This window comes from Lytechinus pictus, unplaced genomic scaffold (assembly GCF_037042905.1).
Source record: "Lytechinus pictus isolate F3 Inbred unplaced genomic scaffold, Lp3.0 scaffold_20, whole genome shotgun sequence".
NCBI lineage: Eukaryota > Metazoa > Echinodermata > Echinoidea > Temnopleuroida > Toxopneustidae > Lytechinus > Lytechinus pictus.
Window position 1 is genome coordinate 15,718,040 of NW_026974141.1, and position 23,928 is coordinate 15,741,967.

Here is a 23,928-nt window from a genome sequence, read left to right on the forward strand (position 1 = left end):
GACAGTGTTTCGCTATTCTAACTCGTGTCAGTGTGTGTTTACATTGTCTTACAGTATTTCAATTTGATTTGGCACTGTGCCCCACATTATATCGCGTCTCAATGTGAATTCAACAGTTCTTGCTCGATCCATACATCATTCAACTTGACTTTATTCTGTGAAGTATACGACTCATTGTGGATGATACGCCTATACTTTCAGTAAATGTTAAGAGCATTGGTGTGACTTTAATCTTCTTGGTACAATGGCGACATTAAAGGAAGTGGCCTTGCTATACTCCCCCTTATCAACTGACCACCGAAATGAGATCGAAGAAAAGACAGACGATGAGATCATGGAATACAAAGGATGTACGATGTCCACTGAATCGGTACGATGTTTTTGTTTGTTTTTAATCTATTTATAAACCGACTTAATAATGAACGATGAATGATAAAAGTCAATGAATCAATCAATGCTTTTGTGCTTATAAATGCGCGAAATTTCGGGCACTCCACTAATTCTTCGCCGGGCTTAGAACGAGAATTATTGTTGATTGATTATCGATTGATCATTGATTGCTGATCATTGTTGATTATTAATTATTATGTTGGTCATATCGTAAGCTGGCACACACCAATCCAATAATTCGATCGTTTGCCAATCAAAAGTATTGGCTTGTATATGCTATTATAAACTGCTTGCTCTCACCGGTATTTCTTCATATTTGAATAAAAAGCGATATCAGGGTAGCACTGAACCTCTAAAATGATGACCTTTTTTCAAGCCTACCCAAAATATAGAATTTTATTTCAAATGCGCTTCACAATTTTCTCCATTATAACGTGTGTTAAATGACAAAAGCCATCTTCACTTTCGCTATAGGCGTAACCCTGATTTTTTTTCCTATCAAAATACAATTATATTTATTGTCTGTAATAGGCCTATAAACTAATTGTGTGCCCCTCTAATAATACAAAACAGTTAAATCCCCGGCAAGTACATACGTGACGAATTCGTACTTTCGATTAAGTCACTTGATCCATGTGGTTTGTCATTACTATGTGTTTATCATGATACATGTAATTAACATTACATGACAATTTCCTTTAGGAATACCACTTAAAGGCAGATATTCTACATTGAAATAAGACCCCCTTTGATTTGTGCTCATGGTATACCTGCTAGGAGCAATTGCAGATTATGGTGTTTTACTGATTTATTTAATTCAAATTGCAGAGAAATTGAAGAGATCATCCCACACTCAACTGAATGCATGTGTTGCATGTTATAACTTCTTTATATATATATATACTCTTCTTTATTATTTTTAAACACTTTTTTCTTTCGTCCTTTTTTACCAGAAATCAGAAGGGGTGAGCCCACTCCCCTCGATAGCACCGCCCCTAATAACCCATTCGTAAGGGGTGAAGATTTAGAGGAAATGCCAGTGTATATGTACATATTTTTGCTATTATGATGTTAGTATAATCTAATAATGCGAGTAGCAATATCGCATTCGACTGCCATAAACACTTGATGGTTTATCAATTTCATTGGAGACCGAAAGCAATGCACAGTAAAAAAATATTATAAACGCTGTTTAATATATGAACCATACAGTAATTGTTTAAACCGTTTAAACAAGTGTTTAAATCTTAAGCAACAAAGTTTAATTTTCAATATCTAATTTTCAATAAATTAAACATGATTGTTTAAACGGTTAAACAAATACTGTAAGGTTCATATAGTAAACAGCGTTGTGTAAAATCTTAAACAGCGTGTTTACTGTGTGGGGAGGTGAGGTGTGTCAGTTATTGAGAACGTAACTGCCGTTATTGCCACTTCCCTCAAAATCAATTACACCTTTAAAGGTGCTTTCTTAGGAAGCCGTTAACAAGGTTCAATAATTCATAACAATATACAAAGGGCATAATTACATGTGAACTCGAAACATATCCTTCTTTCAAATTGACCATAATTAAACAAGATATCCTGTTATGTTCTTCTTCCTCCTCTGAAATACCCCTCTTTCGTCACAATAACCGCCGTCGCCGAGGTCTTTTTTTCTTTTATTGAGTTAACACAGAGTTAAACAGACAACGCCCTTTCTCTATAGGCTTCTTCAAATGAGGAAAATGAAGAAAAAAAAAAGAATGGGAATCGAATCCTTTGAAGAATAAGTAAAAGAAATGTCATTATAATCCTACAATACTGTTTGCGCATTCTTCAATCAATTTTAGCCATATTCACGCTTTCGTTCAACCATCCATTAGTTTATTCATTGTCTCGTTTAATAATGTATCGACGTTGCTAATTGTATCGATGTACGCATTATGCTTATATGTAAATGTTCATTCATTCACGATTCAAATTATTATTTCTTATTGAATTATTTGCTTAATTCATCCATTACCTGTATTCATTTATTTAGTATTCGTTCATTGAATTCATTTAATATTATTCATTGATTTCCAACAATTCATCAATCCATCCATAAATCCACCCACCCACCCATTCATTCATTCATCAATTCATACATTGATCTATCCATCCATTAGTTGATTCATTGATATACTAATACCATTACTTATGAACTTGTAATTCTATTCATTCATTGCTCCATTCATTCAGTGAATTATATTGTATCATTTGTTCATTCATTCCTCAAGTTTCTGTTATCCATTTTACATGTTTTATTATGCATTTTTACCCAATTGTCTATTATTACATTAATTTATTTACAATCTGCTATGCGGATATGGAAGCGTTCGCGGTCAAGTTCTCATTCGAGTTCAACTTTCGTTCATTTCAATAATCTATGTCCCCTGATTAAAACTTTGACATGGACGTGCCTTGTTTCTACTAATCTTCATATCATTATAATCCGTTTGATAATATGGGTTTGATCTTTTGAACCCTGCACGTTCGTCGGAAAGTTATTTTCACATTTATTTTACGTTCATGTGGCTATACGTTAATCCCACATAAGGCTTAATAAATATACGAACGTGTGTTATAAGTGATTTTGTTTATTCAAATCCCTTCAGCGTAATGTTCCAAGTTCGATATTTGAAAGTAAATAGGACACGGGATTAAAATGGTGTATAGAGAAGCAAGACTACTTATCACTGGCGTATCTAGGATTTTCCAAAAGGGGGACACATTTTTTGAAGGATATTTCGTCCGGGAAAAAATTTGACTAGCAAAAAAAAAAAAAAAAAAAAATCAAGGATTTCTTACCAGATTTCTGCCCCCCTGCCCCCCCCTTAGGTATATACGCTAGTGCTGCTTATATATAATTGTATAATTTTAACCATAAATTCAACCCCAAACCCCATTTTGTTTAGTTATTTATATCTGTGGTAATGCATTTATTATTCCTTCTGTATTTAGCCTATATTAGGCTTTAAACCATTTATCAGTATTTGATGATATTTGTCCATCTAGCCATATATCTTTTGTTTATTTATTCATTCACTTATATACTACATTTCATATTGTATACTTTTATAATTTTACACGAATTATTTATCAATAAATCTAGTATTTATTCATTTAATATCATATTTTATTCATTCATTCATTATCTGCTTACGTTGTTCCGTGTTACGCCTATCTTTATATCATACTCCCCATGTCGAGAAGACATAATTAAAAATAAGATCTTGACCACCTCAACTTACAGCTCAATATCACCGGCATTAAATTACTTAATTTTGATGGACTTTGACATCCCATTATGATAATCATGAATTGAAAAAGTATCAATGTAACGTTTGTTTTGTGTTTCACTTAATTTTACTTTATTTTGCACCCCCAAACTTTACTTGACCACTTTGACATTGCATTTTGGTAGAAGAGCTAGCTCGTGTTTATGCCAATTTTCTGCTGATAATTATGTGACTTTAACACAGCTGTTCATATCTTGACATTCTATTTGGCATGGTATGTATTATTCGAGGCGACGGCATATAGCAGATGGCAAAAAACAATGTCAAATATTTCATGAAGAGAGATTAACGACATGCCATGTTTTTTTAATCAAAATAAAAACATACTTAGTCGAAAATAGAGTACAAATATACCAGTTTATTGGCTTTATTCGTCTAAAGATGTAGGGTTAGGATTAGGGATGGAGGTACGTCTTTAGTGTATACTATGAAGCTTCAGAAAGTGGTAAAAATCTGCGATGTCATTTTCGTAAAGAAAATATCCTTTATCCATGGTTATCGAGTGGCATCACTTACGAGACTGCAGTTTGAACGGAGTAGGTGCCAGTGGCTTTGATAATTTGAACTCAAACTCGGTATGAAATACCAGTAAAACTTTAGCATTTTAAGCCCCAACTCATTAGCGCTATACAAACACTTTAATTTCCAAGGTTTAAAAAAAAATAGATCGGTCGTGAATTGTGGCTAACCGAATCTTGGATTTTTTTTATTTTAATGATTAAGTTTTAAATCTCATAAGATTTAAATTGGATTCTTTTAGCCATATATTTACTCCCACATGTATAAATCTGCGTACAATATTCGCAGCCGATCTGCATATATTTCATATTAAAGGGGAATCCAACCCAAATAAAAACTTGTTTTTATAAGGAAAAGACAAATCAGACAAGTTGATAGGGCAAGGACTACTCTTCCATGTACTCCAATACATATCAATCATGGCTAAAATTTCATTTTCCCCAAAAGTTTTATTTCAAATTATATTTTTCTTTCATGAGGACATAAAACAATATACTACCTGGGTTATATTTAGATTACTGCCCCAGGGGCATGGGTACTTAGGAGAAAACCACAAATCCCTGATAATAAAGTACATGGCCTATGGGAAAGTTGTCCTTGCCCCTTGTCATAATTTACTTACCCAATTGCCAATTTAAAATCTACATAGTATTAGTGATCTCAATTTTAAAGCGGCTATAACTTTCTTATTGCTTGTCCGATTTCTTTCAAACTTTCACCATTCTGTTTTATTCATTTTTCTCCTTACCAACACAACATTTTATGGCCAAGGCTGGATTCCCCTTTAAGCCTTGGAATTTAGATACTTCAGGTTAGTGTCACTTGGGAATCAAGATGGATAGTGACCGAGCTGGTAATTTTGTTTTTACCTCCTTGAATTTTAAGTTAAACATATAAGCACATAACAATATCGGGCATTGTGGTGAATGGAAGTTTTATGCAAGGGAGTGTAGCGTTCGGGCGAAATGTGACATTTCAAGTAGTGAACGTAGTTTTACTTTTCATATCATAAATAGGGGTAGGGACTTTTCATTTCATTTTTTTTATTGCGGATCAGTAATGACCCCCCCCCCCTTCCATTCTCGGCTACGCCAATGATTACGATACACGTACCAACTACTTCTATTGCTACTGCTAATAATATACTACTGAAATGATAAAACAAAACAGCAACAATATCAACAACAATAATAACAATGACAGAAATATCACAAGTAATAGTAATAACCATAATCATGATAATTATAGCATAAATGATATTAAAAATTATATAATCAATAGCTTTAGCAAAAAAAGAATAAGAAAAAACAATTGGGCATACTTTTTTCTCTATAGAATGAAATGCATTAAACCGTCCCTTATAAAGAGCAGAACCCTTATGAGACATTGTCTCAAAGTCAATTCCTGATATTTTCTTTGACTTTAATCCAAGATCTTTCTGATAGATATTTTAGAACCCTCTATGTTAAGAGAAGGAATAACCAAATCAAGAGCCATTGTATGACTAATAATAAACCTTAAACACTCGTCCATCCATTAATAGACCTTTAAAGTCAGCCAGTAATAAAACAAATTAATGTTCTCTCAAATGTTATCAAATTAATCACACAGTCAAGTACATAACATAAAACAGTACATTATATATTTCAGGTTAGCCCCAAATAAATGATGGCATTATAAACGAGAAATGAATAAGGTGAATAACCAGTGGTGTAACTACGGGGGGCATGGGGGGCACGTGCCCCCTCCCCAATCGGCTGGCCAAAGGGAAAAAACGGGGGAAATTAGAAAAAAGGGAGAAATTAATAGAAACGTAATGGAAAGAATAAATTATTGTTCATTATAATGTTATATTAAATTATAATTATGCTATGTTACTGAATAAGAAACTTTTTTTTTTTCATAACTTTATGAAACATAATTTGCTCTGGGCCTATGTCTTCATTGTTCATGGTGCTCGCATTGTCTGTTTAACTAGATATAATAGATCAATTTTTTTAACACTATAGTTTTCAAGTATATTTGAGAGACCTGACGTTGTTAACTCAAATCAATATACACCAAATATATTTCCTCGCACTTCGAGTTATTATTGTTTTATGTAGTGACATATGGGCTATTCCACGGTTACCCACGTTACATTTGGAGACACCTTGACTCATACTTGGAGCTGTAACTCCGTTATTATTGATAGGAACTATACATCTCTATATCACAACATAGTACGCAGTCCGACTATCCTTTGTATAAAAACAAAACTTGGGAAATTTTATTATGCTCCTGGCAAATCTTTGAAATGTGTCGGTTACTCACGTTACATGATTTGGACATGCATAAAATGAAAAGTCGACATAAGTGAAAAGTGTCCTCATACAAGGCTTTTATGAAAGTTGATTATATCCATTTCAAAGAAGTATAATAGGGAGACAAACTTTGTATACAATTAAAAAAATAAAGAACACATGGTTTTTACTAGAAGTGCAGATAAAGTGGTTACTCACGTTACGGTTACTCACGTTACAGTTTGTCCATGTATTGTCAACAACATAAATGTCACTAAAAATTCAATAATGTGTGTAAAATGTTTCTGTTTCTGTAATAATATGAGTAGGATTTCAGACGCCGGTTTATGTTTAAAGTTAACATTCTGAATAAGTTTCCTCCTCTCTTTTACTTATTGGTCAGTATATTGGTCATGTATTCACTATAAAACTGTACGAGATCTGGCTTGGGCTGTGTAAATACAAAAATGTAAAACCCTCAATATCATTATTAAGAACCAGCTATAAGTAAAAGTAAGGCAAACACAATTAAAATGTACAGTTCAGATGGGCTATACAGTACAAAGACACATTGAGCTTCTATTTCTTGATACTCCCTGTGTCACTTTAACCTGCATTTTGACTGTACTATACAGCTGATTAAAATGTGTCTGTGAATTTAAAGTGTCCGCTATTATCAGCAATAGACGGTTGATCTAGTTTTTTTTACACGGAGAGTGTCAGTAATATTGATCCTTGCAGAATGACTGTCAAAGTAAAACTGAGATTCCGATACATGTACATCAACACTGGTAAATGAAAAAAAAAGCTAGAAACTGATCAACCATTCACACCATTATATCAGGGTTAGAAAAGGAGCAGGTTCTTCAAAGTCAATGCAAATTCTGTTTTCAACAAAAAATCATAAATGTATGATTATTTTTAGTTTTGCTGGTCTAAATGTATTTATTTTATGCCGTTTATGATCTGAGAAGAGTCCCCAACAAATTTAATTGAAAAAACAATGAAAAACAAAAATGTCAAAAAAACAAGGAAATACATAATGCAAAAAATAATAAAATAAATAAGAAAATTATCTGATATCGCATTTTTTTTTCAAGTACACTTGCTAGGAACACCAAAAAGAGTTTTTATACCAAAAATTGGAACAATTGGAGCTTTATGTAGGGAGTAAGAGGGAAAAGTATGATTTCGCTTACTAATTATGCATAAATTAGCATAATTGCTTAATACCAATTTGCATGAAATAAATTACTGTAAAGTTTTGTAGATTATGTCCAAGACGACCTCCGTGCCAATTTTCGGCCAATCGCGCAGCCAATGGCCGAGATCTCAAGGGGGGCCTCCCAGCCCCCCCCCCCCCCCCCCTGGCCACACGAACTCCCAATATACCCCGGCCTAGATAGAGTTACAGGTAAGGGCATTCAATGTATTGTTCAAACACTCTTTAAAAGTTTGGTTAATCGAAACTTTGAGTCTTACTAATGAACTCTCGCATTGTGAGTACTTCTACTTCTATTCAATTTTTTGTGTGATTGTATGACCACTGATATTTTGATGAAAAAAGAGTCACATCAAAGAGATGTACCCTCATTTTGCTTTTAATTAATCAAAAATAACTTCACAACTCACCATGAGACTTAAAACTTGACATTCCACAGAAAATGTTACCTAACTGCATAATTTTTACTGGTTACTCAAATTACATGATGGTTACTCACGTTACAGTTTTTCTTCATCATTTTTTATAAAAAATTGATTTTTTTTAATTTTGAGTCATCACCGTGTCAAAGATTGTTTGAAGGAAGAGAATTTAAAATCCCTCCAATTAACCGTGAAGAATTTTTCTCTCAGAAAACAAAGTCAGTTTTTTTGGTAACTCACGTTACATCACCTGAGCAGGTTGCAATATTTATTTTTGAATGAGTACTACAAATTTACTTGAAAAGCTGTTGTGTATTTAAGTAATTTGACTCTTCTAAACTTCAGAAATATATAAAGTGGTATAATGTTGCAATAACAAAATGGTAATAAGGCATATTTAATTTTTCACTATTTTTCTTGTATTTTGATACAGAATGGAAGACACAACTTTTGACTATTTTTTTCCAAAGTATACATATGAAAATAAACTTTTATTTTTTTTTCCTGAAACTATAATGTATGAAGGACTAAAAGTATTTAAAAATTCAAGAAAATATTGAATTTGAATTTTTAAGCTCATGTCCACCAACCTATGGAATTGCCCATATGCTTATTGTTCATGACTACTTAAAGTGATTGCCCCATTTAAGGTCTAAACATGAAACATTTCTTGTCCGTGCTTACGTTTGCATTAGTGGATTGGTGAGATATGTCTGCTCTTCACGAATTCCTAAAATCAGTCCTTAAAGGACAAGTCCACCCCAGAAAGATGTTGATTTGAATAAATGGAGAAAAATCAAACTAGCATAACGCTGAAAATTTCATCTAAATCGGATGTAAAACATGAAAGTTATGGCATTTTAAAGTTTCGTTTATTTTTCACAAAACAGTGATATGCACAACTAAGTGACATGCAAATGAGTCAGTCGATGATGTCTATCACTCACTATTTCTTTTGTTTTTTATTGTTTGAATTATACAATATTTCATTTCTTACAATTTGACCATTAAGACCAACTTGACTGAACCATATGATATTAAATAATGCTAATTCCACGTGTTCAGGGAGGAATTAATCGTTGTTTCACTTGACAATGATGAGAAAATTAGAATATTTCATATAATAAAATACAAAAGAAATAGTGTGTGAATGACGTCACCAGTCTCCTCATTTGCATATCGACTAGGATGTGCATATAACTGTTTTGTGAAATTAAAGCGAAACTTTAAAATGTCATGACTTTCTTATTTTACATCCGATTTTGATTAAATTTTCTTTCTCTTTTTATTCAAATCAACTTTTTGTTGGGGTGGACTTGGCTTTTAAAATGACCCCTTTTCTGATCTAAATATCAAAAATTTTCAGCTCGCGCTTCGCGCTCTCATCATTTGGTTAGTTAAATACGTATTGTCTTGGTGAATTCCTACAAACAAGCCTTAGAATGCCCCTCTTCGCGCTCGCAATATTTGATTAGTGAGATGCGTATGATGATCATGATTACAATGACTACAAAAAGTGATTCATGACTTGTGTTTATAGATGCAATTCTAACAAAATCAGCAAGCGCTCGCATTAGATGACTATGGTGAAATATGTATACTCTTAATAGATTGCATAAAAAATAGTCCTTAAAATATTCCTGTTTGGAGTCAACATATACATCATTTGATTAGTGAAATACGTATGGTATTCGTGAATTTCTACAAACAAGCCTTGAAATGCCCCTCTTCAGGTCTGAATTTCCTAAATTTCAGCTCACGCTTCACGCTCGTAATATAATTGATTAGTGAGATGCGTATGTTGATCATATCCGCTTAATGGCACTGTCCTTAAAATGTCTCTATTAGGTCTGTATACCTGGCAACTGAGCGCGCTTCGCGCGCTCACTAATTAAGTGACTAAAAATTGTTGCTGGTGCCCCCCAATGCCATGACCCACGGTACGTCACTGTGAATAACAATATTTTAAAATCAATATTCAGCCTTTTATACTTATTAATGATTCAGGTGATTGCAGTCACCTTTATCCAACGTATATGCACTTTTACATAAAATATTACCGTTGTGTTCACAAAATCTTTACATAAATCATTGTTGAACAATTTAAAGCAGTATACACAGACATATAGGCCTATGACTTATTGTATTTCTCCAACATCGCTATTTGTAACAATTTGCTAACTATTATGAGACTGGATATGCTTCTCATACCACTTGGTAGATAATTCCATAAAGAAGGACCTAAAACAAAAATTGATGATTTCCCCAAATTAGTGTTATTTTCCCCCAAAAAAAAATGAATTTTGCTTGTGATCAAAGGTAGCTTTATTTTCAACCAATAAATGGCGCGCATTTATAGTGACTTGCATTTAATTCAAACTCAACTATTTCTGAAACAGATCCCGAAACTGAATAAATTATGATAAGCAAGTCAATATGTATGGGCGAAGTCGTGTTTTGACTGTAGATAGTTGACTCATAATTGAATCACAATTAAGCATCCTCTAATAGGCCTACTTATTTTGAGGGAAGTGAACAATAATTATGCGTATAAGCCATTGGTGATTCTTAATTAGTGCCTGAACTAACACACGGTCCCTAACAGGCGGTACACATTGTACTAGCTCAAACCGACATCAATATATGTTTCCCCCCTTGTAAATGATTTACATATTTCCTTCTAATACTCATGTTTAAATAATTTAAAATAAATATATTCATACCCTGGTCGGTATGCAAATGAGGTAACTGATGCCGTTATCCAGTCACTAATTGCATTGTCATGTTAAATTTTTACTCATTATAATGCGAAACACTGTTTGATTCCTCCCTACACTGGCATAAGAAAAAAAAGAGAGAAAGAAAGGAAAAGACAAGACAAGACAAGGAAATGGTAAAATGTAATATATTTTCAAGAATCACGTGAAGAACCTTCTTCTTGCCAGACCTGCCAAATGGAAATATTGTATAATTCAAACAACAAAATATTTAAAAAAAAGATAAAACTGATTGACTGTGTGACATCATTGATTGATTTGCACATCACACATAATTTAAATATAACCCTGTTTTGAGAAAATAAACGATATTTTATGTATTTTTCAAGGTGTTTCACTATTAGAATGTATTTGTTTAATCATTTTTACTGGTCTATGGTTGTTCATTATTATTATTATTAAGACTTTAATGTTCGTTTCAGTGATTCATTTTGTTGCTATCGTTTTGTGTATCATATAATAGGCCTATATCATCGAATTAAAGCAATCCTTGACAAAAAAAACTTATGCATTTTCTCCCTTTTTATTTTTTCTTTTTATTCAAGATTTCACGGAGTTCAAACTGCACAAGCATTGGCCTTCATGCATGCGCAGTTGATATCAGACGTAACGTATTAGAAGCAAACTCTATCACATCTTTACCTTCGAGTCTTCTCGAGACATCATCCGTAAAGACATCGGCATTATCCGGAACGAATCGGAAACTCTCTCTCAATGACTCTTCGAGCAAACTCTTCGACTCGCCTAATCGAAAAGCTTCGATTCCGTTTGACATTGGTCGGAAGATTTCGCTCCATGACATCTCAGTCCCTCCTAAAACTTCGTATTCTTCTCGGAAATCTTCGTTGCCAGTCGGTGTTGACCGAAAGATTTCTCTTGGAGACTGCAACAGTTTGATCACCTCATCTCGCAAAACGTCGTTGGCATTCGATCAAGATCGGAAGATTTCGTTGAACGATAGTATCAGCTCGGTCACTTGCCGAATTTGTCTCGATGGAGAAATCCCTGGAGAACAACTTGTTAATCCGTGTTTATGTACAGGTAGTGCGAGTCACGTGCATATCACGTGTTTGAAAAAGTGGCTGATGACCTCCGGAAGTAATATTTGTGAACTCTGTCAATATGAGTTGGATGTTGGTTGGAAGTCAACATCGATGTGGAAGGCGCTCAAGGTAAGTTTGGACATGGCATGCTCGTCGCTTTCCATTCTCTAAAATAAACACATTGATACCTTCATCACTGTACAACCCCAATACCATCATCATAAGCAACAACAATACCATCATATCATTATTAACAACAGCAGCAATGGTAATCATATTTCATCACTGTCATAGTCTTGATCATTATCATCTTCACGGGGGGGGGGGGATGAACAAAAAATCACCATCAAGGCATCACCTCCATCACCATCAACACAGCAGCATTTTTGTATAAGTGTTGTGGCTCAGTGGATAAGTCTCCTGACCTTTAACTACAAGATCCGGGATTCAAATCCCACCATGACATTCTCGCCCTTTGGCAAGGCATTTATCTACATTTACCTCTCTCCACTCAGGTGTAGTTAATGAGTACCCGGTAGGAAGGAATTCCTTGAATGCTCGGGCGTCCGATCAGGGTAGCCGTGCCGAAGCCGGGAAATAGTACGCAGCTCTTAGAAACATTTGTATTAAGCACTATATAAATGTTGCATATTATTACTATTATCATCACCATCACCACTACTATCATCATTCTCTCCACCATTACAACAACCATCATCGTTATCCCCACCACCATAATCACCAACACAAACATCACCATCATCAAGACCATCATTTTCAAAACCATCAATACCACCACCATAATCATCATCATCATCACCATCATAATCATCATCGTCATAATCATCATTATCAACACCACCACCACCATCATCACCATCATCATCATCAAAATCTTCATGATCACCATCATCATCACCATCATCATCATCATCATCATCACCATCATCATCACCATCATCATCACCACCATCACCATCATCATCACCATCATCATCATCACCATCATCACCATCATCATCACCATCATCATAATCACCACCATCATCATCACCATCATCATCATCACCATCATCATCACCATCATCATCATCACCATCATCATCACCATCATCACCATCATCATCATCGCCATCATCATCATCATCATCATCACCATCATCATCATCACCATCATCGTCACCATCATCACCATCATCATCATCATCACCATCATCACCATCATCATCACCATCATCATCACCATCATCATCATCACCATCACCATCATCATCACCATCATCACCATCATCATCACCATCATCATCATCACCATCACCATCATCATCACCATCATCATCATCACCATCATCATCATAATCACCACCATTATTCACCATCATTTCCATTTTAACATGTTTAATAGGGGAAATGGAAACCAATTGGAGACCATCGCCACCATCGCCATCATCTTTCATCAAGAATAAATTTGTTACCCATGAAAACACATTTTTCGTCTGTTTGAAGTAAAGATATTGGAGGAAATTTGAATAATCATAATGCCATTAAAAAAAACCTATGATAATATCTGATAAATCTGATAAGTCTGATAAGTGGATCGTGTCGTTATCGTGAGAGAGTTATCAGAAATAATAAATGAGTGAGAACAAATTTTTATTCTACTCTGTTATTGTTTGGCATAAGGATTGAAATAGAGTAATATTCTATTTACTTATCAAATATCTAAATAAAATGTTAGAATAATTTTAAGGAAATAGAAAGAATTTCTATTTAAACTGTCACCTCTATCTTGTTTATACTTTCATTGTTACCTACTCTTCATGGTTTTTCGTATTTTTGTGACAAAAGTGCATGTACGATTATAGACAAGAGGTTTAGACAATTCAGTTTTACAATTTTGAACTGTAGTTGATGTTCAAGAAGTAACTATTTTGCGTAAAAATATCCCTACCTATACAATCCGCACTCTCTTTCTGTCTCATCTTTATTATTAACAACAATTTTCATATTTTCCCTGATATTTGTCATCTGTAGGAGCTTTCAAACGTGCGTATGACCAATCGTAAGATATGTTGGGCATTGCTAGTCTCCATCTCAGCCCTCACACTACCCCTTTTCTGTATCTGTATATTTGTTTTGGATGATGAGGATTTAAGACTACAACTCAGCCAACCAGCCAGTATAGCCGTTTCCTATGGTAAGATATAGTATTTTAAAGGGATATTCCAGGCTGAAAATAATGATGTCTGACAATAATAAAGTAAATTTACCAAACGTTGAAAATGTCATCAACATCTGATAAGAAAAATTATGAGTCCAACCAATTTTGGGCTGTAGTTTACCCAATGCGGGAAGCATATTGTGGAGTAAGATTAGAAAATAATCAGCAATTACTTTAGAAAGGGCAATTTTTTTCATCATACTGGAAAAATGAAAATTCCCAAAAGAAATGCCCAATGTTGGTTGGACATATAATTACCCTCATGGAGCACTTTTACCCAATATTTTTAGAATGCTTTTATACGAATAGTGCAGTGGCCTCCATTTAATATCCTATCCGAGGGACGGTGTGTTTTCCACTGTAACATAGCCCTCATCTATTGGACTTGGGGTAAACACATGCAACGCAAACTTTAGTCATCCGCCGCAATGGACTGGAACCGATGACCTTTGTTTCGACAGACAGACGCTTTACCGACTGAGCCAACTCGCTATTTGACGATGTTTAAGGGGAGGTTCACCCTGACGAAAAGTTTGCGGTAAAGTTACCCCCAAAAAATAATAATAAATATTGTGAAAGTTTGAGGAAAATCCATTGACCATTAAGAAAGTTATTTGAATTTCAAGATTTTGATTTGTGACCTTATATACGAGCAGCTGCCCCATAATTGTTATGTTATGTAATAAAAATGCATAACTTCCAATTTTTTAATGGTTCGTAATTAATAAGAATTTTATTCTTTCAGAAGTGGGTATGGAACAGTTTGTCTGTTAACATACTAAAGTACAATAAATCCAATTTTCAACTTTTTTTAGAAGAAGACATTTTATTGATATTTTTAATTCACGATACGTGGGAAGCTGCTCGCTTATGACGTCACAAATCAAAACATCAAAATTCTAATAACTTTTTAAATCTTTGATGGATTTTATTTAAACCTTCACCAATATTTTTCATTATTTTTTCTGCTAATTTTACAATTAACTTTTGTCAGGGTGAAATATTTGGTTTTAAAGTATAGCAGGCAGTATTGTGGAAACAGTTATATGCATGCTATCATGATGAATAATATGCAATATAGGCTGATGATGTCATGTCCCCGTTTCCTGTTCCTGTTTCTTGTTTTACCACATGAAATCATCATTATGTCATAAATTAGTTTCATACAGTCATTTGAGTCCTCCTATGTAACAAAAATTAATCCAAGAAAGGTGGCCTTACAAATTAAAGTAATTTTCACATTCTTGGAGGATAAAAAAAATTCATATAAAGAAAAATAAGTGACATATTGCGTATTCGTGAATCATATACTTGTTTCACCGAAATAATGCAAAATATTGAAATGTTATAACTTAGGCTTGTCCGGTGTATGTTAAAATGTCTGATTTTATAGTATCTGTTCAAATCATGAATGAGAAATAAAGTAGACTGCTTAAATCGACAATCCGTGAATTTAATGATACCCTTGATCATTTTTTTTTCAGAACCATATTATTCAAACATTCATTGTTATTCACAACCCCTTGTTCATGTAGTTGATTGTAACCATGGTAACCGAAGTCGAAGAGAATTTTATATTCCCTAAAGACAAATTCATCTGAATGAATGAAATATAAAAGATTGAATGAATAACTCGATTGATGGATATAGGGATAGCTGTGCAACTACACAGATTAAATTTAAAAAAAAGTAAAATTACAGTAATAAATGGACGGATAAGCAAAATTTACACAAACATAGTATATGCCTACATATTAGAAAAATGATGATGAAAAGAATGATAAATGAGTCGGACCGATGATTAAATACTGCTGTAGATTCATGAGTATATATATTTGAATTCGTGCATAAATGATGAATAAATGAAATATCTTAGTGAACAAATGAAATTAATATAGGTCACAAGGAAAAATTGATAAAACAATTAATGAATAAATTAATATGTTAATACATTAACGGATGAGTCAATGGAACAGAACAATAAATGAACGATAGATTTATATTATGCTTAATACAAATACATCAAAAATATAGTGATTAAATAAATACATGAATAAATACAAGGTAAATGGATCAATAAATAAGTGGAAAAATAAATAGATTAATAAATAAGTAAAAAATAAATAAATAGATAACTAAATAAATAAAATAAATTAATAACAAAAAAATATGCAAATTGATGACATAAGTGGGCATTATGGATGAATAGCCTCAGATTTTTTTTTTTTCCTGGCATTCGCCTTATCGCGATACACGATTATTTCCTTTTGAAGTCAACCTGTTATATTAAATACACATTATCTCTCCACTAATGACCGTGCTTACCAAGTTAAATTTTCACGAAATTTAATTATTACTTTCTTTCCTGTCAATGCAAGATCACAGCCATGGTCGGAAATCTGGCATGAAACTGAGACAATTGTGTTAGATTCCTGGCATATCATATCAATGAACTTGACGACCATCCAATAAAAGTCCTTTGCCCTGTGTATCAATAAGTGTTTGGAGCAGAGGTTGTGTTGTAGGGGGTGACATGGACGACTGCCCCTGTCATTTTTCAAGCCATTCCGGGGGGGGGGTATATAAAGAAGAAAAAAGGAAGAAATAACAGAGCTATTTCTGAGCATGTCTTGTAAGTCTGTATACTACCCGTTATTGATTTTAAAAAAAAATTGATTTTAGGTGTCATGACCCCCCCCCCCCCCCTCCATATTAAAATCCCCTGGTACCGCTCGTAATTTGATGTCATGATTGTTAGCACATGGCGATTTCCTGAAGGAAACTGTCAATTATTATTCACATGAACTCATGAAGAATACAATGCATATACCAAATGACAGATGTATGAGTGAATAACAACGTCAGCTAAAATATTGTCAAAATTAAAGCAAACTCTTGATGTGGCTGCGTTTACAAAATGCCATTCCACTTTTATGTATAGCCTTCACTATATCACAACGATAGCTCTTCTACCTTTTATCACCCCGTTCATCTCACTCTGCCCCCCCCCCCCCCCCCCCCCGTCGCGCTCCAAACACAATTATATACAACTTCAACACTCCCATGGAAGGTTCAAATTAAAGAAATCGATCGATGTTTACCAATTAAAATAACAGGACACATAATTTATGTTCATTGATTATTTTGATAAATCACTCTTTTTGTTCATGCTGATATTCACAGTAAAAACGTTGTTTAGAATTTTATAGAACGGTTCTTACATATATAAACCTTTCAGTAGTTGTTTCACAGTTTGAAAAACTGCTTATTTTATTGAGAACTGAATATCAAAAATTGAACTTTGTTGTTTAAACCTTTTAAGCAACTATAAAGATTCATAGAGTAGACACACTGTTAGAAGATTTATCCTTAAAATAAAAGAAGTTCCTGCAGCAGAGTCTCGAGAACACCTGTAATCTTACCAGATTGCGTAATCTTACAGGAAATTGGTATTTGGTGTGTGGAATCTTACAAATTTCCTTCAATAAAACACCCTTTTCCCCTTTTTAAACAGACCTGTTCTGTTAAATTGCAGAAAAATTCTAGTTTTATGGCTCTACAGAATGATCCTGTTATTGCTTTCTGCAAAATCTTATTTTTTTCTGTTTTTTTAACAGTGCAGCGCGATATACACATTTTAAAGAACGTTTTTTTTTTTGTATATGTCCAACACAATCCCATCACCATCATTTTTATAGTTTGTAATATTCAATTTGTTTTAAATTTGCATATCTTTAGTATCTCTTCTCTCCTTTCATCTCCCTATCGTCGTTGTATTCAGGTGTGATATTAATTTCCTGTGCTGCCTACCTCACCCTCCTTTTCATGGTGGCATACCTGACCTGGAAATGGGACTTCTGCCCGAGTATGTCACGATGTCACTTCCCAACCGAGATCGAAATCCGTGTCGAAAGTCTGGAGGAGAGGTTAAAACGAGGACGAACACGAAGAGATGGTTACTATAGTAACGCCACGCCCATTCTTAACCATGACGGGAATGGTGAAGATGGTCGAAATGGTGGTTTTATGGATCCTTACTGGATGAACGGGGGAGGGTATATCTAATATTAAAGATAAATTCCAGTTTTGGTAACGATCTAAAAATGACTTTTTACAGAATCTATTATAATGACCACCCAAGTGTCTGTTTGTATGAATTAAAAATATGTGCCAAAGGATTCTGGAAGAAATTGTGTAATTGCTGAAAAATAAGCAAAATAAGCGCGGATTCGGTCACTTCCGTCGGGTCTTTATTTTAGCAATAACAATACACTGTCCCACGTGTGCTTATCTGTGTTGGTGATCTTCAGTGTGAACATTTTTCAGCGTAGATTTCAAGATTTCACAAAGTTCAGTTTATGTAACTGTACCAGATCTAGATCCTCGATGATATACCGACAATTAAGCCTTGTTTTACAGACTTTCTCATGAAATCAGTGTTTACTGCAAATACTGGAATTTCTCTTTAAACTCGATTACTAGCACTGATGGTGTACTATGGGGAGGGCAATCAAATGGATGATAACCCATTTGGACGGACAATTTACCGATGGAGCTATAACGAATGTGCAATCTCCTATTTTTATAGAACAACATTTTTTATTGGAGTAAGCAAGTGAGATAAAATGCATGTACTGAAATGGGTACTCCGGCCAGTTATTAATTGGTATGTTCATTATAATCATTTCATGTTACTTTACTTTCCTGTATGGGAACACCTACAAGGATTATGTAGCTGTTTATTGACGGGTCGCCTGTTCGTGTGTGTTTCTTATTGCAATACCCCAAATTGACTAATAAAATTGAATTATTTTACACATAGAGTGAAGAGGGTGACAATCACCTCATTCGCTGAAGTTTTCACTGCATCGAAATTAAAAAGTTAGTTAAACATTATTTCGAGAGTTATTTCAAAAGCTTTTTAAAGGAAAATCCAACCCAAATAAAAATTTGTTTTGAGAAAAAAATCAAACAATTAGATAAAGGAAAGTTTGAACAATATCGGTCAAGGTTCAAGGTCAACCAAAAGGAAAGTTATGAATTTAAAAGTTGTAACAGTTAGTAATCACTATTCCAGTGGAGACTTCAAATTGGACGCATTGGCGACGTCATAGTCATCGTTTCAAAAAATTTACTTTTACTTTTAATTGTGTTTTTCTTTCATGAGGACAGAAAAACAATTTGCTGTATTACCACCCGGGGGAAATTTGTACTTCCAGAAAACTTCAAATCCCTGTTAATTAGTAGTACATTGCCTATTGGAAAGTCGTTCCTATCACCTGTCATAAAATCACTTATCCAGTTTGTAATTTGAAGTTCGCATAGTCTTAGGGATCGCAATTTTAAAACAACAATATTATTTTCTTATTTAGCGTTCTGTTTTCTTATTTTTCCTCTCTTTAATTCACATAAAATTGTATGTCCAAGGTTGGTTTCCACCAGGCTTTAACTTTTACATTCTTAATTCATATAAGTTTTTGTTTTTTCTTGTTTTTATCCCCTCCTCCTCTTTTTTTTTTTCTACCTTTCCTTTTCTTAAGGGGGGGGGGGTGTCAATCAACACATGTTTCTGAATAATTTTATGGTAACCCTATCTGGTAAGGACAACCTGTTCGTACTATGACACCAACTTTCATGAAACGGATCCCATTCCGAAGTTCTGTTTGATAATGATATTCGCATGTGTCTTCCATTATTGTCTACAGAAATTTTGAATCAATAAGTGAGTGTTACATGTTACCCTTTTGTTATAAGAATTACCATTATTAATTTTGATACATGATGCATATACAATGACGTGATGTGTATGATGATTAATTTCATTCAGAGGCATACATATTATTATTGCATGTTCGCAACTATAAGTATACATGTAAATAAAATGACGACTAGTCTCATATTGATCAAAATCCATGTCTAGGTTATAAAATGTTTTTTGCGTGTATGTTTTAAGGAGTACATATTATTGCAGGGGGAAGGGGCAAGATGGCCAAATATAGGGTTTGATTTATTAACGATAAAGGAAGTGAGTTGCTTTGACCAAGTAGTCTCTTTTCATTATTTTCTATTCCTTATCTGTCTCTTTCCGCCGTTTCGCCTGCTTTTTGCACTTTTATTGAATAACTTACAAATGGACGGGTTGGTCACCAACCCCCCCCCCCCCCCCCCCGAGGTGAGAAAAGGGGGTTAGTGTTGAACGAGACCAAAATAAAATGAAAGAAAGACAAGCTACGACTGATGACAAGAGATGGCGCTATTTTTAGAAATCAGTAAATTGCATAGAGTACTAGTATCTCCCGACGATGCCAAATTATGAAGAAGAAAAAACATTTTTTTTTTAATGATGTTTGAGCAATGTCACCATTCATTCAATCTTCCCGAATGTGTCATGCATCATATACATTTAATTTCTATTAGCCAATCAAATTGAATGATTTCAGTAGCTTTAAACTTTTATTGCAAGTTGTTATAGCAAACGGGTCCAAGGTACCTCCCCCTCCAATTAAATGCGTTGCAAGATACATGTAACTTATACAGTATATCATTTTAAAACAAAGGACGTGCTTTTTCAAGCTCAATAAAAATCTCAGAGTTCCCCTCGAGCGAATTTAAGAATAATGTTAATTCATATTTAATTAGCTTGATGTAAAACCTTGCGCTTTTAATTTCATTATGGTTTTTACGTGGCAGTCATGGGCCACTTTTCATCATTTTATGATGGCAACATCAGGTCTAAGGAACAATCTATAAAAAAAAATTTAAATATTTAAAAAATATGTTGGTTTAGGGCTAACCACATTTATTAAAGGTCAAGTCCACCCCAGAAAAATGTTGATTTGAATAAACAGAGTTAAATTAAACTAGCATAACGCTGAAAATTTCATCAAAATCGGATGTAAAATAAGAAAATTATGACATTTTAAATTTTTGCTTATTTTTCACAAGACCGCTATATGCACAACTAAGTGGCATGCAAATGAGACAGTCGATGATGTCCCTCACTCACTATTTCTTTTATTTTTTTATTGTTTGAATTAAACAATATTTCGGTTTTTTTTTTATACAGATTTGACGATAAGGATCAACCTGACTGAACCATATGGTATTAAACAGTGCTAATTCCACAAGTTCAGGGAGGAATTATTCTTTGTTTCACTTGACAATGAGGAGAAAATTATAATATTTCATTTTTTTGTACAATGAAATAAAAAAAGAAATAGTGAGTGGATGACGTCATCATTCTCCTCATTTGCATACCAACCTGGATGAGCATATTTCTAATATGTGAAATTAAGCGAAACTTTAAAATGTCATAACTTTCCTATTTTACATCCGATTTTTATGACATTTTCAGTGTTATGCTTGTTGGATTTTTCTTTTCTTTCTTTTTTTTAATTCAAATCAACTTTTTGTTGGGGTGGATTTGTCCTAGTAAGTTATGGAACAGGTTTCCATCCCCTATCTTAGCATGGCGGCCTCTATACGGTCAACGTCCATTTCATCAGCGCTATAATATCTTCTTAAGTATAAAGAATTTATTAATCCAAATAGTATTTACAGTGGCGTAACAACGGGGGGGGGTACTCCCCCTCCCCCCTCCTACATCGGCTGGACAAAAAAAGGGAGAACAGGAGAGAAAGGGGAAGAAAGAAAGAGAAAAGTAGTTGGGAAAGAAGAAGAAATTATTGTATATAATAATCATATAATTCATATTACATAGGATATATTTTTTCATAACTTTGTGAAACATGATTTGCTTAGGGCCTATAATGTTCATCACTCCTGGTGCTCGCATATTGTCTGTTTAAAGTGATAAATAATCCTGTTCAAAGGGATTAAATAGCACTAAAACATCCCGTTTGCAAGTCAATATACAATATATTTCCTTGCGATTCCAGCTTTTATTTTATGGCATGTGCTTCTTTTTATGACTATTAAAATCATTGATTGCCCCTTTTAATGTCTGAATATAAACATTAGTCCGTGCTTAGGTTCCCATTAGTGGATTGGTGAGATATTTTTGCTCTTCATGAATTCCTAAAACAGTCCTTTAAACTTCGTTTTGGTCTGAATATTAAAACAAAAATCAGCTCGCGCTTCGTTCGCATCATTTAATTAGTGAAATACGTATGGTCTTAATGAATTCCTACAAACAAGCCTTATAATGTCCCTTCAGGTCTAAATGAAACTTTAAAAAAATCAGCTTGCGCCTCGCAATATTTGATTTGTGAGAGACGTATCATGTTCATGATTACACTAGTACTACAAAAAGTGCTTCATGACTGTATTTAGACGTAGTTAAAAAAAAATCAGCACGCGATTGGCGCTTAGATGACTAAGATGAGATATACTCTTCATGAATTCCTGAAAAAACAGGCTTAAAAAGTCCGTTTAAGGTCAATATATATACAAATTTCAGCTCACGCTCCGCGCTCGCATTGTTTGTTTAGTGAGACTGGTACGTACCATGATTACAAAAATTTGTTTATAATGTCCCTTTTTTTTAAGGTCTGAATATCAAAAATTATCAGCTCGCGCTTCGCGCTCGCGTTATTTGATTAGTGAGATACATATCATTTTAATGGCACGGACTTTAAAATGTTGCTATTAGGTCAGTATGTATACCTGGCCATTAAACGCGCCCACTAAAGCGACTCGATTTTTTTTGCTGGTGCTCCCATGCCGTGACCCACGGTACGCCACTGAATATTTACCTATTGCAGATCTTGAAGATAAAAAAAATATTATAGACATCAGTTGGTCAATTACCCTTTCAGTATATGCGCATCTTTTTCTCATTCTTCATTTTTGAAGGGGGGGGGGGGCTAAAATACATTCAAGAAAATGCCCCTCCACACACAGGAAATTGTTAAATGTATAAACGTATAATTAATAAATAGATGAGGAGGGAAAGGAGAGAGGGGAAGGAAAAGGCAGGAATGAGGAGACAGAGGAGGCCATACAGGATATCATTATCAAACGTAATCCTACAAGGAACTGTAGATGAGAATACCAATTCACCAGACATATTGCTGCACACACTTGAGTCATTTTTTGAAATGTATATTTATATATTTATTAATGCGTTGATACTGCTTTTGACCAAACAGAACAAGTACTACATGAAACTGTTAGGTTAACTCATCTACTACCAAACCATACACAAACTACTTACCTTCCAAAATGAGCATATTATTCAAAGATTCTAATTCATTTAAATCCTTCATTTAAACCAATTAAAAGGAATAAATCAAAGGGGACAACTGTTTCATGCATGTTGTAATATGTTTGATTCTATAGGAGATCAAGAAATAACCTCACCACAGATTAAATAAATAGACTAGTTACAAATGAGACGCTTTTTGTTCTTGTCTTAAATATTTATACATTAAAAGGTACTCACTTATACAAAGTCATGGTTTCTAAGCACAATTATGCATACTGCATATAAATCAAAGAGAAAAAAAGAAAAGAAAAGATGGTTTCCATTTTGGCGAGTTAGAATCCAAGAGTCATGCCCATTCCAAAAGGTTTAGGACTATAAATAATGATTTGTATATTACAACTATGTATAGATAGGTCAAAAGACCCAACCAACATTATATCTAAATATATATATCTATATGTGTATACTTTAATGCACTTTTAATTTTAATTCAGGGTGATACAATTGCTGATGTATAATTACAGGAATATTAAAGTTATTTAGTCAGTAAACCTTACAAGTGT

At 33.9% G+C, this 23,928-nt stretch overlaps 1 protein-coding gene across 1 annotated transcript; it reads left to right on the forward strand.

Moving 5' to 3' along the window:
- The first annotated feature begins 244 nt into the window (after positions 1 to 244).
- LOC135157818 (uncharacterized) lies at positions 245 to 20,104 on the forward strand. The gene is made up of 4 exons (XM_064114762.1): positions 245 to 370; positions 11,481 to 12,107; positions 14,013 to 14,175; positions 17,981 to 20,104. The coding sequence occupies exons 1-4, from the start codon at positions 245 to 247 to the stop codon at positions 18,262 to 18,264; spliced, it is 1,200 nt and encodes a 399-aa protein (XP_063970832.1). The 3' UTR covers positions 18,265 to 20,104.
- The last annotated feature ends 3,824 nt before the right edge of the window (positions 20,105 to 23,928 follow it).